Source organism: Nilaparvata lugens, chromosome 4, assembly GCF_014356525.2.
Source record: "Nilaparvata lugens isolate BPH chromosome 4, ASM1435652v1, whole genome shotgun sequence".
Lineage (NCBI taxonomy): Eukaryota > Metazoa > Arthropoda > Insecta > Hemiptera > Delphacidae > Nilaparvata > Nilaparvata lugens.
In genome coordinates this window covers 30,345,183-30,360,410 of record NC_052507.1, presented here as the reverse complement: position 1 = coordinate 30,360,410, position 15,228 = coordinate 30,345,183, and the positions used below count along the sequence as shown (strand labels likewise).

The window sequence follows — 15,228 nt, the reverse complement described above, 5'->3', positions numbered from 1 at the left end:
CATTTCACTTTATTCTTCTACTTGGGAAGGCTATTTCAACTTGGTGCATGAAAACTATGAAAATAATAATCCACCTTCCCAGTGATTGTATTGAACGAATAGATAGGCAACCAATATTCTAATATTATTTAGTAAATGGCAAAAATATTGATAGTGAGAAACATCTTCATATCATAAAATATGAAGATTATTATAGCTACATTTAAGTTTCCACCATACAATGTTGATAATTTTAAATTCAAATTCTATTTATTCAACTCACAATATTCACAAACAGAATCAATAACAAATACAAAAAGACACGGCTCAGTTAGATAAAAAAATAATTAAAAACTAATAATAAAATAAATACTGGTATGTTTTATTAAGAGAAATTTGTGAATTGGAATAAAAATACTACTTGCAGGAAATTAATAAAACAATATAAGAATCTTTTAATACCCTTTATTTTAAAAAAACTTCAAAATAGTTCAACGACTAGCTTTGACCCCAACTTAGGTCATTTTCAAGTTGAAATAAAATCGACCTAAGTTAGGGTCGAGACTAGTCGTTGATCTATTTTGAAGTTTTTTTTTTTAAATAAAGGGTACTACAAGATTTTTATATTGTTTTATTAATTCGTTCAAAAGTAGCCCATGTAAGTGAAGTGTTTTTACTTGCAGAAAGTATAATATGCCACGTTTGGAAGTAGGAATGAATATCACTTAAATTAATTTTGAATTCATGGATGAATGGAGAAAAAAAAGACTAGCAACCATTCACTCTCACATTAACTATTTCACTCCCTTGCACACTTTCCAATAACAGCTCATCTCATTAATTGTTAATTTTATTACTTTGCACTACGGTAGAACAGGATAGCTTTAGTAAAAAACGACATAGTTCATTCTTTGGAAAGGCAGTAAAAATAACAAACCACCATCGTTTATTTAACACACACAAAACAGCTGTTGTCATTGCCAACATAGGAAAACCAATGTATTGAAATTTGAACGTAGAATATAAAATAATAGTTCAGTAATATTAACTCACTATTATTTTCTAACACCTTCCCTCGTTCAAAGTTTAATAAACCCATCCAATGACTCTGGCCTCTGGCGGTCTTCTTACGATCTCCCAGGTATCTTGCATCTGCAGGGCTTTCAGTTCCTTGTCATCAGCTGTTTTCCACTTTTCAGCATCTGGTCCATTTATGGCTTCTTGGAAACTTGATGGAATTTTCTTCTTGTAACTGGAATGGACCACACTGCAACATGGACATTGTTTCTTGGGTATACACTCACGATTTGATCTTCTCAATGTAGGTTCTTCTTCAGCCAATTGTGGTTGTAAGACATCGTTTTCCTCTTCTGCTTCAACTGCTTGTAGTTGTGAGGCATCTTCATTTTCTTCTTCTGCTTCAATCAAGTGTAGTTGTAGTTCATCTTCGTTTTTTTCTTCTTGTACATTAGGTTCATCGATAGTTTCTTCCTTCCCTTGCTTTGGATTTTCTTCATGGTAGCAATCAAGCTGGTATTCTTCTTCGGTTTCATCTTCATCAGATTTTCTCTCTTGATTTTCACGATTGCAAGTCTCACAAGTTTCATTACTCTTACCTAACATGTATATAAATTATATTCATAAATTGAATTGGCTTGTGTGGAACTCAGTGCTTTGTCCATTATAGTGGTCTCTGTCTACCGTGCTCCAAGTGGAAACCTGGATAAATTCTTCGATTTGTTGGATGGATGCTTGATGTTCTTGTCTAGGCTGGGCAGGCGGATGATACTGGGAGGAGACATGAACATACATCTGCAAGTTGAGGATGAAAAGTACTCTATCTTCAAGTATCTTCTCCAGAGTCATGGTCTATTTAACACAAAACGTGAACCGACTCGTGGTAGCTCCTGCTTGGACACAATTGCAACATCCTTGAACACCTGGGAATATGAAGTGACTGTTGTTGATCCAGTTATTGCTGACCATGATGCAGTTGTGATGGACCTGCACCTGGGGCTGGTGAGTGATTCTGGAGCTGGGCAGCCTGATACGGGACCAATCGCATATCGTACTATCAGGGCAGACCGACTGCCTCTCTTCAAGGCTGCTCTTGATGGTGTTGACTGGAGCAATGTTCTGAACTGTTATCAGCCAGAGAACGCATTTGGTGTTTTCTTTGAGTCTTTTATGGATGTGTTCAACAGTCATTTTCCTTTAAAAGCCAGAACTTCCAGGAAATTTGCAAGGAATCATGGAAAGTCTGTAAAGATTCTCAATGACAAATCCTGGTACACACCAAGGCTGGCACAAATCAGAAATTTGATTGTTGCTCTCCATGCGAGGATGGGGCTCATTGATGATGAGGGGGACAGACTTCATCTCCGCAACCAGTACCTGAGAGCAAAGAGCATTTATCGAGCTGAGGTTGATGCTGCTAAAAGGGCGGCCAACATGTCAAAAATTGAATCTGCAGGAAACCCATGTAAAGCTGCCTGGGACCTCATAAACCAGATCTCCAAAGATTGTTCGAGACCTAAATGTAAAGCTACACCGGATGAATTCAACAGCTTTTTATTGGTGAGGTGAAAAAGATAGTTGCTTCCATGAATGATGTGAGATACAATGCTCCTGGTTACAATAACAACCGAGTGAAGTTGGAACGGTGGAAGGAGGTCAGACCTGCAGATGTTGTTCGTGTTATTCGCGGCTTCAAGAACTCCCACAGTCCAGATGTCCATGGAGTTACAGTTGGTGTGCTGAAGTGTGTTGCGGATGGGATTGCTCTTTCCCTGTCTCATGTGCTCAATGTCTGTATGCGACATGGCTGTTTTCCTGATGTCCTGAAGTTATCCCGCATGATTCCGGTCTTCAAAAAGGGTGACCCTGAGTCTATGAACAACTATAGACCTATATCAATCATTCCTGTATTGGGTGAGGTGTTTGAGGTCCTAATGAAGGAGCAACTTGTGTTCCACTTCGAGAGGAATAATCTTTTTTCTGACACACAGCTTGGCTTTAGAAGTGGAAGGTCTACGTTTACAGCTGTCTCAGAGATGATTGATTTTATTGTTAAAGCCTTTGAGGAGAGAGATCTTGTTCACCTGGTCCTTGCTGATCTGAGTAAGGCATTTGATTGCGTGCCTCATGGAATTCTTCTTGAGAAGCTTGCTGGGTATGGACTGGGTGGTGAGGTGCTTGTGACCCTCAGATCCTACTTGACTGGAAGGAAGAAGATCATATCCATTGGAGGTGCTCTCTCACAGCCTATGCAGGTGGATCATGGTGTGCCACAGGGATCGGTGATGGGCCCACTACTCTTCCTGGTCATGATCAATGATCTTGGGCTTCTTGGACCGGTGCTGATGTTTGCGGATGACACCACAATTTGCTCTAGGGGGCGGACGGTTGAACAAACTGGCTTGCAGGCTCAGCGAGTTTTTGATGATGCCAAGCAGTGGTTTGAGAGAAACAGACTCTGCTTGAATGAGGGGAAGACTCAGCAACTGGTTTGTGGACTTCGCAGCCTTGCTGACTCTGCCCATAAATCAGTGGTGAAACTCCTGGGATTTGTCATTGACTCAAAATTGACATGGGCAGGCCATATTGATGGAGTTTGCACCAGGCTGGCACGAGTAATCTACTTGCTGCGTAGACTCAGAGCCCTTCTCAGCAGGAAAGATATGGTGATGGTATACTTTGCCCTTTTCCATTCCCATCTGCTGTATGGACTCCTGCTGTGGGGGCATGCAGCGGGCTGCAAGAGTGTGCTGATGCTCCAGAAGAAAGCACTTCGAGTGATCACCTCAGCAGGGCATTGTGAGCACTGTAGGCCTATCTTCATTGACCTGGGCATCCTTACGGTCTTCAACCAGTACATACTGTTGAGTCTGCTGCATGTTAAGGACACCGAGGGCAGTCATGTGCTGAGGGCTGATCGTCATGTGCACGCTACAAGGAGGAGACTTGACATTGACATACCGCGCTGCAGAACCAACAAGAGAAAAGACTCCTTCCCAATATTTGCACTGCGCCTATACAATGACCTGCCTGTTGGTGTGAAGAACCTGCAGGGTATTGCTTTTAAAAACCGAGTTGAGATCTGGCTGAAGAGGAACCCATTCTACTCAGTCAATGAGTATTTTAATGCTCACAAGGACAATATAGTTTGACCTGTCATCTTACCATTTGACGCCATCTATCCAGTTCCCTGGTCATGGATGTAGAAGAAGGAATTAAGGAATGTCTTCAATTGGTTCAATTTTCTCAATAGCTTCTTTGTGAAGATGACCTAAACGATCATGCCATAAATTTGTAGATACACGGAAAGCATTTATGCTGTCATGGTTGGTGCTTCTTCTCTTTCTCTTATCTCCTCTATAGATGCACTACCCCTGGTCATAACATAGTACAGGAAACCAACTCTATGACCCTGGAAAACATCTTCATCGACATCTATAACTTTTGCAAAACCATTCTTTCGTATGATAGTCATTCCTTTGTCATCTAACCGTCCTTCAGAAATTAGGTTATCTTGTAGATCAGGAACATAGAGAACATTATTACCATAGAGAAACAATAGTAGATATCCCATGGTATAGGGAATTTATGTCGCAACTTTTACTGTTATCTCAAGCCGATTACTATCGATTATTGTCAATTTTTACTGTTTTGGTGGGGTGATAGTGTATAAACGGCACAATTTGAGAGACTACCAGCGTCACACAGCTGCATAGAAAAGAACTATGTGAACTATCGGCTTGGGATAACAGTAAAACTTGTGACATAAACGCCCTATACCATGGGATATCATTCTATGCTATCGTTTCTCTATGACATTACTTACCTAATTTTATGTCATAACCACCACATTCATCAGACATGTGAATAAGAATGGATCCTTTGCCTTCAATAAAAATATTTTTTCCATTTCCAACAGTCACTGAGCCAAGCTCTGATGAAAAATCGATGAATAAGTCCTTCCGTGGAGTCATGTGATCTGATGCTGTTGAATCTAAAGCTGCGTACACATATTCGCGCTTCCAACCCGCACCGAGCACGCTCCTCCCTCGTACCGCCCTAGTGCCACCATCGAACTACAGTCGCTCCTCCCACGCACCCATCATGAACGTTACGGAAGATGTTAGATCTTCTCGCGTTCCCCGGTCGAACCACTCTTGGACCCCGGTCGATCATCAATCGCTCTGCTGGAGTGACGTTCGGTTGTGGGGCAGAGCGAGAGTCTGTACGCACCTTTATATCTAAATACCATCCTTCTCATGTCTTTGTTTCCTTTGTGTGCACAAAGCCTTATATCCTCTGGAAACTGCAGACACAGCACTCTTCTTCTCCTCTGTTGAATGTTGAACTTTTGTAGGAGTTGACTCTGGTAATGATGTGCAATTCTTTGCAATGTGGCCTTCTTTTTCACAACTGAAGCAGATGAATCGTTTCTGTGGATAGTTGTTCTTCACTTGTTTCTTGGATTTTAAGTTCTAACTATATGAATTTATCTTATTTTGGAAAGATACAGGAGGTGATTTGTTGAACCCTTTCTTCACTTTCAGTGCCCTAGCTTCATTTCCCCTGCCTTCATCATTCTTCATTCGTTTCTCTTTAAGGAGTAATTGTGGTCTGACAAATTTTGAGGTTAAGTCGCCATCATTGATTCTGTATACACTTCTAATAAATTCAGCATAAATGTATCCCGTGGAAGACCCATCAAATAAAATGCTGCTATAGCTCTGTCTGGCAAAGAAAGTCCACATTTCTTGATTTTCTTATTGTAGTTCTGAATTTTACTCACATACTGCATCATAGACATCTCATCAGTTTTTTCAATATTCACTATTTCTTTTAGAAAAATAACTTCCTGGAAAATGTCATATGTTGTGCATACTTCTTCGAGAGCTTCCCACATATCCTTTGCAGATTTGAGATGGACGATATCGTCCAGGAACGAGTCTTCAACATGCTCTATGATAATAGCTCTTGCTTGTTGATTTATTCTTGTTCTTCGTTTTATTTCACTCTGGGGAAAAGCTGTTTCATCTTCAATCTCACGTTCTACGTCGTTCTTATCAATATGTACATATGGGCCAAAACCTTCTATTGCATCCCAAACACCTTTTCTCAATAGGTGAGCTTCTATAGCCTAACTGCCTATATTTCATAATTTTTGGTATTGAGGTACGGTATACTTACGCGAGTCTTCTCTTCTGCCATTGTACGGTAATTGTGGATTGCACACTTCTTCTTGCTTTTACACAATTTACAAATGTTCATAAAACAAAACTTCTTCAAGCATAAAATTATTTCACGTAACCGTTTACTCGTAGCCGGAAATTATGAAATTGTGAATTAAGTCTCATAATCTGTTAATTTTAATACTTTGCACTACGGTAGAACAGGATAGCTTTAGTAAAAAACGACATAGTTCATTCTTTGGAAAGGCAGTGAAAATAACAAACCACCATCGTTTATTTAACACACACAAAACAGCTGTTGTCATTGCCAACATAGGAAAACCAATGTATTTAAATTTGAACGTAGAATATAAAATAATAGTTCAGTACCATTAACTCACTATTATTTTCTAACACTAATGCTTATTGCAAGCCACCAATTTAAACTAAGACACATTACATTGCAAAATGCCTTGATCATCTCGACGAATGAATATGCTTTATCATGAGTTAGGATTATGATCAATTTATTTCAAGATCAAGATTTCAATTAGATTTAGGCCTAACTGTCATTCTGTAACACTATAATATATTTTGTAAGTCGCTACACATTTTACATTGTCGAAAATATTTGAAAATTTGAACATCTTATATTCTGTAGGTACTTTGTTATTCAAGTACATAACTCATATCATTAATTACTGAACAGGTTATTTTTGTTTGATTTCCACTTTCCTTTTGCAGTTATGCAAACGTGTGGTGACACCACGAGAGAGCTCGTGTCTTATTTTCGGTCCCCTGACTATCCAGCCAGGTCTTCAGGAACTCTTGCCTGTGACTTCGACTTGATTATTCAAGATAACATCTGTGCTGTCAGGTAAACTCAAACTTAGTTTCCCTAATCATCAACACATCCCTAAATATCACTGACTTTCTGGGTTTGATGATAGTACTTATGAATATTTATTTACTTATTCATTCATTAGTCTGAATTTCATTAAATCAAATCAAAACAATCAAATCAAAATTATTTATTTACAATACAAACAGTTGAGGGTCCTGCCAAACCCAAAGGTTTTTCGGCGGGTGCCCAGTTACAGGAAAAAAATGAGTTATAAAAGATAAATAAACTTAGACAAAATAAATATTACACTTCAAAGATTTTATGTAAAAAATGAAAGAAAACTAATGCAAAATGAAAAAATAAAATAAGAAATATACATCAGATTTTGATACAGAATTAATAAAAAAAGGGAAAAATGAAAATTATTAAAAATGGGAAAAAAAGGGAAAAATGAAATATTACACTTCAAAGATTTTATGTAAAAAATGAAAGAAAACTAATGCAAAATTAAAAAATAAAATAAGAAATATACATCAGATTTTGATACAGAATTAATAAAAAAAGGGAAATATGAAAATTTATTAGAAAGGAATGAAATAATAAGGAAAAGGGAAAAAAAGTTTTACCCAAGTAATAGTACATTTTTATCGTTGAGGCAGGCGGCAGTGACAATAAAAGGAAAATTATTTCAAAACTTCTGCCAGCAAAAATTGAAAAATTCTAATAATGTAAGCATATACTGTCATTTTTTAACTTGACGTTTCTTAAATTATGTGTACGTTTGTAATATTATTAGTTTTATAAATTGATTGTGCTGTTATTATTGAGATGCAACATTACATCCTTCTTAGAGTAATCACGAATATTTGGAGGTAGTCTGTTAAATAAGTAGGGAATTACATGATGTAGGGATCTTCTACCATAAATATTATTGAATCTGGATACTACATAATTATATTGACGGAGATCTTAAATTGTAGGGTGAGGGAGGAGCAAGGAGTCTATAGTATAAATTTTCTTTGTGGAGTATTACAATTTTGAAAAGATAGAAATGTTTGGGCGATAAGGTATGATAGAATATTTGTAAGCTACGTGGGTTGTATGGATCAATATTGTTAACATAAGGAATTCTGGTAGTTATACATTTTAATGTTCTTAATTGTATTCGTTCAACTCTAGATAAAAGATAATCGGCTGCACTTCCCCATGATTCATGCCATATCTAATTATTGGTTCCATCAAGGACTTATAAATCAGATATAGGCAGTCAGGGGTGATATTTTTATGCAAATAAAAGGCTTTTGCGTTAAGCGCTTGAAGTTTTTTTGAAATGTAGTCTATGTGAGGACACCATCTCAGGCTGCTATCGATTATAATGCCAAGGTAACGGGTACTATTTACTAAAGTAAGAGACGGACAAGTGCAGATCTGAGAAGCATTCGCATGAAGGCAATGACAGCCGTGGCTTAATACAGTTGGATTTACGTTGCATCTTAGATGTGGAAATTTAAAGTGCATTAGTACAGTTTTTTCCTGTTGATTATGAGATTTCTTCCATGGGACCATTTCAGAATTCTGTTGTAATCAAACTGTATTAATTGTTCAGCCACTTTTGAATTCTTATGTCCAACAATCAGAGCTGTATCGTCAGCATACATTAATACTTCTCCATGTCTGATTACTTTGGAAATTGAATTTACATAAATATTGTACAAAATGGGACCTAAAATGCTTCCCTGCGGAACTCCAAAATTGTCACATTTATATAACCCACTGTGATTGCCTCCTAGGTTAACCATGAAGTGTCTATCACTCAAATAGCTCTCAAACAATTTCAATACATTGCCAGTAATTCCAATATTAAGTAATTCTTCAAGAAGTATCCTATGATTAAGTGTATCAAATGCTTTTGAATAATCTATGAATAGCGCAAGAACATGATATCTGTCATTCAGGAGAATATTTATTTTATGTGTAAAATTTACTAGAAGTGACTCAGTGCATTTTCCTTTTTGGAATCCATACTGATAATTAGAAATAATATTGTTCTGGAGTATGAATTTATTTAATTGTGTTAATAAATATTTTTCAAAATTTTTTTCTGGTACTGACAATTTAGAGATTGGTCTGTAGCTTTATTGAAGTTATCACGTGCACCGTGCACCAGATTTATGAATTGGTTTAACTATTGAATTTTTCAGGGAGTCGGGGAAAATGCCTTTTAGAATAGATAGGTTGATCATGCGGCAAATAGGAGTGCAAAGATAGTCTTCAAGGGTTTGCAATTCCTATACTCCTATACTATCAAATCCAGCGGATTTGTTTTTATCCATTTCATGAACTATTTATTTAATGTCTTGAATAGTAGCTTGTCTTAGATAAAAGTTGTGATTAGGTGGGATTGAAACAGAGTCATCAAGAATTATTGGACATAAATGGGAAGTATTTCTAATATTTGTTATGAAAGAATCCGCGAAGGCTGAGCAAATTTGGTCTGGATTTGAGAATTTGTGAGAGAAGTATTTAAGGATTCTACTATCTGAGACGTCAGATGATCGTCCTAAAATACCATTTATACACTCCCATTTCTTCCTGATATTGTTTTTTGAATCATTGAAGCTTTTTATTATATAAGTTTGTTTTAGCAAGTGTGATATCTTTATTGAGTTTGTTCCTGTAAACTTGATAAGATTCAAGATTTCTTTATTGTGAAAAACATTTATATACAAATGCATAGCATCGTCATAATAAATTTAACATGGTAAATAAAAAGTATTTACATTGAAATAACATTACATTGCATTGTATTACATGTAGAAATAAAAATTCAAACACAAGCATACAAACAGCAAACAAAAATACCCTCAAATTAAAAACTCCTCTTTTCTATACGGGCATTTTTCCATTAAAATATTTTTCATGGTTCTCTTAAATTTACCCACTTCTAGCTCCTTCAAATGTGCAGGAAGCTTATTATAAGCTCTTATACCAAACTCCTTAAAGCAGTTCAATGTATTTGCATAATTGCACTGGTTCACTCTAAGAGATTCAGAATTTCTTGTGTAGTGGTTGTGAACGTTGCTATTTACAGAAATACTTGCTAAATTAATTTTCACATACATATAAGACATTCAAGAATGTAAATAGCTGGTACTGTCAAAATGTTGAATTTTCTAAATAAATCCACACAATGAAAACGACTATTCACATTAGCAATAACCCTTACTGCTCGTTTCTGTAACACAAATAGTTTCTTTACATTCGTATCATTACCCCAGGCAACAACACCATAATACAAATGAGAATGAAGATAAGCAAAATACACTGAAATTATAACACTCTTATCAACAATGAACTTCAATCTATTCAATATAAAAATTCCCTCCGATAGTTTGCCACATAATATTTTGATGTGTAGGTCCCATTTCAAATTGCTTTGAACTGTTATACCAAGAAACTTTGCATTGTCAGGTTGTAATCTAAATCCAAATTCCAAAAGTTAAGTTTTGTCCTTATTAAGACACAATGAATTAGAAGCTGTCCAATCTTCAATTATCTCATTAACCGTATGCAAGCTACCAGAGAGACTATTATTTTTTATTTGAACAGCTAAATCATCAGCAAACATAAAAGGTTTTACATTTTTACAACTGATTGCTGCAGGAAGATCATTAACGTATATAATGAAGAGGATAGGGCCAAGTGTGGAACCTGATGATACGTTTAAATAATTAGAAAAACAGCCATCGTAAAAAACAGTTTGATATCTATCACTCAAGTAAGAGGCAATTAAATTAATTGACATATCATCGAAACCATAAAATTTGAGCTTTTGTAATAGGATGGGATGAGATATTGTATCAAAAGCTCGGCTCATGTCATAAAAGCTGCCTAGCAGATTACACCTCTCATCAATGGAATAGATACAGTTTTCCATGAATTCAGATATAGCTGTATTTGTGCTTCTATTAGGTCTGAACCCAAATTGACTATCGGAGAACAGTGAGTTATTTTCAAAGAACTCAACAATCTGACAATACAAAATAACCTCAAAGATTTTAGAAATAACTGGAATGATAGAAATTGGTCTAAAATTATTATACTCACTTGCAGAACCTTTCTTGAAAAGAGGAATTACTTTGACAAATTTTAAGCTATTAGGAAAAACGCCATCAAGAATACAATCATTAAACAGAGAGCTTAGTACCTCACAAATATGAGGAGAAGCCAGTTTCAACAAATGAGAATTCAAGCATTACACATCAAGGCAAGCACTATTCTTTAAGGAAAGTATTACACTATGAACCTGCTCAACACTCGTAAGATTAAAAGAGAAAGAGGGTTTTGAATTTGAAGAGTTTGGCAATGAATTTTTGTAATTGTCAAGATAATGAAAAACGTCATGGACAGGATCTGCTATTGAACGCAATTTTCGATCTACACTGTCAATAAAAAAATCATTGAATCCATCTGAAGTATGACTAGATATTTTATCACCTTTAGCCACTTCATTCCTATTTAAATTTTCTCTGACTATTGACCACAATTCCCTTGGTTTATTTTTGGCACGCAAAATACGATTCTTATTGTAATCGAGTTTAGATTTTTTTACCATCTTTTTAAAAGATCTTTTCAACTGATTATACATGCTTTTATGAGTGGCAGAACCGGAAATCTTATAGAGGTCGTACATAAGTAAGCATTGTTCCTTTATATTTTCAATCTCTTCAGTGTACCACAATAGTTTTACTGGAGGATATCTGCCACTTTCTACACATCTGATGGGAAGAGCTGCATCAGCAATACAAAGAAATTTATTTAAAAATGAGCAAATTTATCCTCAATACTATTGAATGCATAAACATCTAACCAATTAGTTCTTGCAATTATTGATTCAAATCTAACAATATTAGAGTAATTAAGTGGTCTGATGATTCTTTTGGACTTATTATTACCTCTTAAAGATTCTGAAGCTGTATGATCAGTCACATCAAGTTGGCAGCTAAGCACTAAAGCAAAATGATCCGAGACAATCATCGGCTCAACCATCGACAATAATCATTTTTGTACACAGTATTCGTAGGGTTGCTTTTGGAACGCCTGAATAAGATATCTCTTATTTTAAGCTTATTATATAGTTCATATGTCATCCAATTATTTTTAAAATCATTGGAATGATTGGTTTTAACTTTTAATACGAATAATTTTCTCAGATTGTTTTGTTGCACTATCAAAATTTAATTTAATCATTTCATATACCAAATTGGGAGAGGAAAGTAATTGACAACTATTCCATTCACTTTGTTTTAATAAAGATATACGTTTTTTCTTATCTATGATAGTTTTGAATACTTTTTGGTCATGATTGGGTTTCGATTGTGGGTTGCAATGAATTTTGCAACCAATGATATAATGATCGGAGATCTTTACATTGATGACTCCGGTATGAGAAATAAAATTACTATTTAGACTTAAGAATAAATGATCAATACAAGTTTGAGTGAGCAAACTTTGTCTGAGCTCTTCTCTTGTGACAGCAGAAATACCTTTTTTGCAACCATAAGAAAAAAGCATTGATTCATATAACTGTACAAATTGATCATTGGATTTAAGAATATCTAGGTTCGCATAACCGATAATGATAAGATTAGCTGTATTATCAACCTCAAAAATTAACTGCTCTAGATCAGTAATGAAATTATCTTTATGAAAACTGTGTGGTCTATACAAACTTATTATATTAAGAGTCAGGTTATTAACATTGAAATTCAGCATAATATATTCTAGATTTTCTGAACTGAAATTGACAGATACTTCCTTGAAATTAATATTTTTTTTTTATAAAAGCAACAAGGCCATGATAAAATCTGCTTGGAGCACACTTGTATACAGCTTTATAACCATTTATTTGAAAAAGGCTACTTAGGTCAGGATCGATATTGATTTCTGATAACAAAATAATATCGATATTCGCATTATAGATAGCTACAGTAAATTCGTCAAAATTCTGTCGCAATGATCTAATATTAAGGTAAATAATTTTGAACGGATAACTAATTGCAACGTTTTGCATGGCAAAACCATCTCCTCAATTTGAAAATCATTGTCAATCATGATTGTAGTTGTTGACTAATTAAGAGGGGATTGTAATTATAATTTTGAGTTTACCTGGGATAATATGTTCATGCATTACAGAGAATAGGGTGATAATACACATTATATGAAAAGAGATTTGAAATAGCAGATAACAGGAATAAGAAAACAAATTATGTAACTACAAAGCACTACGAGTACAAATATCTTTAAATAATTTTGTCAAGGTCTGATTCGCATTTAATACGAATTACTTGTGCCTGAGGTTCCTTTCTTACAATAATTCTACCCTGAGAGGTCCATACAAACTTATAACCAAGAGATCTTGCATTATTCCTAGTTTGCACGAACAATCTTTTATTAAAAGCTGTGAGATTTTCATTAAAGAATACTGATTTATCTGACGGGTCTCCTAGAATTTTGTTAGTTAGTTTTGCTGCACGGCCTTTAGTAAGCCATTCAGCACGAACCAATTTCGAAACAAACTGCACAATCAACACAGGAGCATTTTCTGATGAATTTGCGGTGGATTTTCGGACTGGTAGTCTATGAGTAGCACTCATCACTTTCTCTAAAGTTCAAGTCTTTTCTCAGCTATGTGTTTCAAATCCTCGAGCGGAGACCTATGAGTTGCATCAAGACAGTGAATTTCCAAGTTATTTTTTCTACCGTATTGTTCAAGATCATCAATCTGCATACTAAGATCGTTAATGATAATATCCTTAGCGCTAATTCGTTTGTTCAGTTTGGCAATCTCACTAGTCAAGTTTTTATTTTCGGTACGTAGCACTTTCATCTATGATGAGAAGTTCATAATATTTAGAGGAGATGAACACCTGACTCGCCTGTACAGAATTAACAGTCGTTTCAATACTTGCTAATTTAGTGTTCAAAGAATGGAGTATTGTACGAATTTCTGGATCATTAATATTATCTCTAGGGGTTTCATTACCTGGAGATGCGATCCCTGTTGCCCCTTTCGAGTTTTTACACACATGGAAACAACGCCATTTCTTTCGCTCGTCCTCCGACATGTAGATATGTAGATTCTTTGAGACTGCACCCAAAATGAAATTTATTATTACACCCAAAACAAGTAACGACGTCACCTGATGCTGGCAGAGAACTCTTGCAATAATAACACTGTGCCATCACAATTAATGAATAATAATTTAAATTAAAGTTTTAAACTTGAAGGTTAGGATGATGAAACAAGAAAATTTCGTTATCTGAGTTCTGCTGTGATATCGACGTCCGCTCGCCTCGAACGACTGATTACAATTGATTCTGAAATATTCAGAATCTTTTACTCATGTTGTTTAATTCATGGAAAACTAACAATAGCATCAGCAGCCAAAACTGCTTTCTTTGATATTTGATATTTGATATTTGATATTTTTTAAGCTTCCCCATGACCTCCTTTTAAAGGGGTATTAAGGATTTGTCAATTTGAATTCTAATGTCAATATAGTTCGTAAAAGAGTTACTCAATTGCAGGAGAAATACTCATTAAACTCGTTTACGGAATAAAAACAAAATTTAAGTAGCTCCTTCTTCAACTCATTTCTAAATTTTCCAAATTCCAGATTTTTAAGATGGTCAGGCAATGCATTAAAAAGGTTGATACCTAAACTCTTAGCACCTCTAGCAAAAAGGGTTGTTCGATGATGTTCATCTCTAAGATGATGACGTCTCCTTGTTTCATAGAAATGAACCATAGATCCTCTATTCAAATCGTTCTCATTTTTCTTTATCAAGCAAATACATTCAAGAATGAAAAGGCTGGGGAGAGGAAGGATTTCAAGCTCTTTGAAGTAAGGTCGGTAGCTTGTTCTCACTGTCTCACCTACCATAACTCTAATGGCCCATTTTTGGACTCGGAATATTTGAATTGATTCTGTTGAGTTTCCCCAAAACGCGACTCCGTATGACAGAAGGGAATGAAACAGTGCATAGTAGACGCTTTTCAAATTCTTAATATTTAACAAAGGTTTTACGCTCCGAATCACAAAAACAGCAGAGTTTAGTTTCTTTCGCAGATGGTCTATGTGAGGCCTCCAGGACAGTCAGATCGATAACTACACCCAACACCTTGATATTTTCAACACATTCAATTTCTTGGTTTTTTAT

The 15,228-nt window shown here is 35.5% G+C and overlaps 2 protein-coding genes across 5 annotated transcripts in view; one reads left to right on the top strand and one right to left on the bottom strand.

Moving 5' to 3' along the window:
• The window catches only part of LOC111048009 (chymotrypsin BII), a 62,007-nt gene that overhangs the window by 13,029 nt on the left and 33,750 nt on the right, over nucleotides 1-15,228 (top strand). For 2 of the 4 annotated variants that reach the window (XM_039427322.1, XM_039427323.1), the window contains one exon: nucleotides 6,906-7,038. In XM_039427322.1, the coding sequence (XP_039283256.1) occupies nucleotides 6,906-7,038 (133 nt within the window). Of the gene's footprint in view, nucleotides 1-1,173; nucleotides 1,272-5,850; nucleotides 6,116-6,905; nucleotides 7,039-15,228 lie in introns of those variants that run through there. The other 2 variants (XM_039427325.1, XM_039427324.1) reach the window with 2 other exon arrangements.
• LOC120351140 lies at nucleotides 1,059-4,537 on the bottom strand. The gene is made up of 2 exons (XM_039427332.1): nucleotides 4,221-4,537; nucleotides 1,059-1,602 (listed from the first exon to the last, which is right to left on the bottom strand). The coding sequence occupies exon 2, from the start codon at nucleotides 1,600-1,602 to the stop codon at nucleotides 1,066-1,068; it is 537 nt and encodes a 178-aa protein (XP_039283266.1). The 5' UTR covers nucleotides 4,221-4,537; the 3' UTR covers nucleotides 1,059-1,065.

Coding starts and splice junctions, on each gene's coding strand:
- LOC120351140 (XM_039427332.1), bottom strand. CDS start 1,602: ATGTTAGGTAAGAGTAATGAAACTTGTGAGACTTGCAATCGTGAAAAT.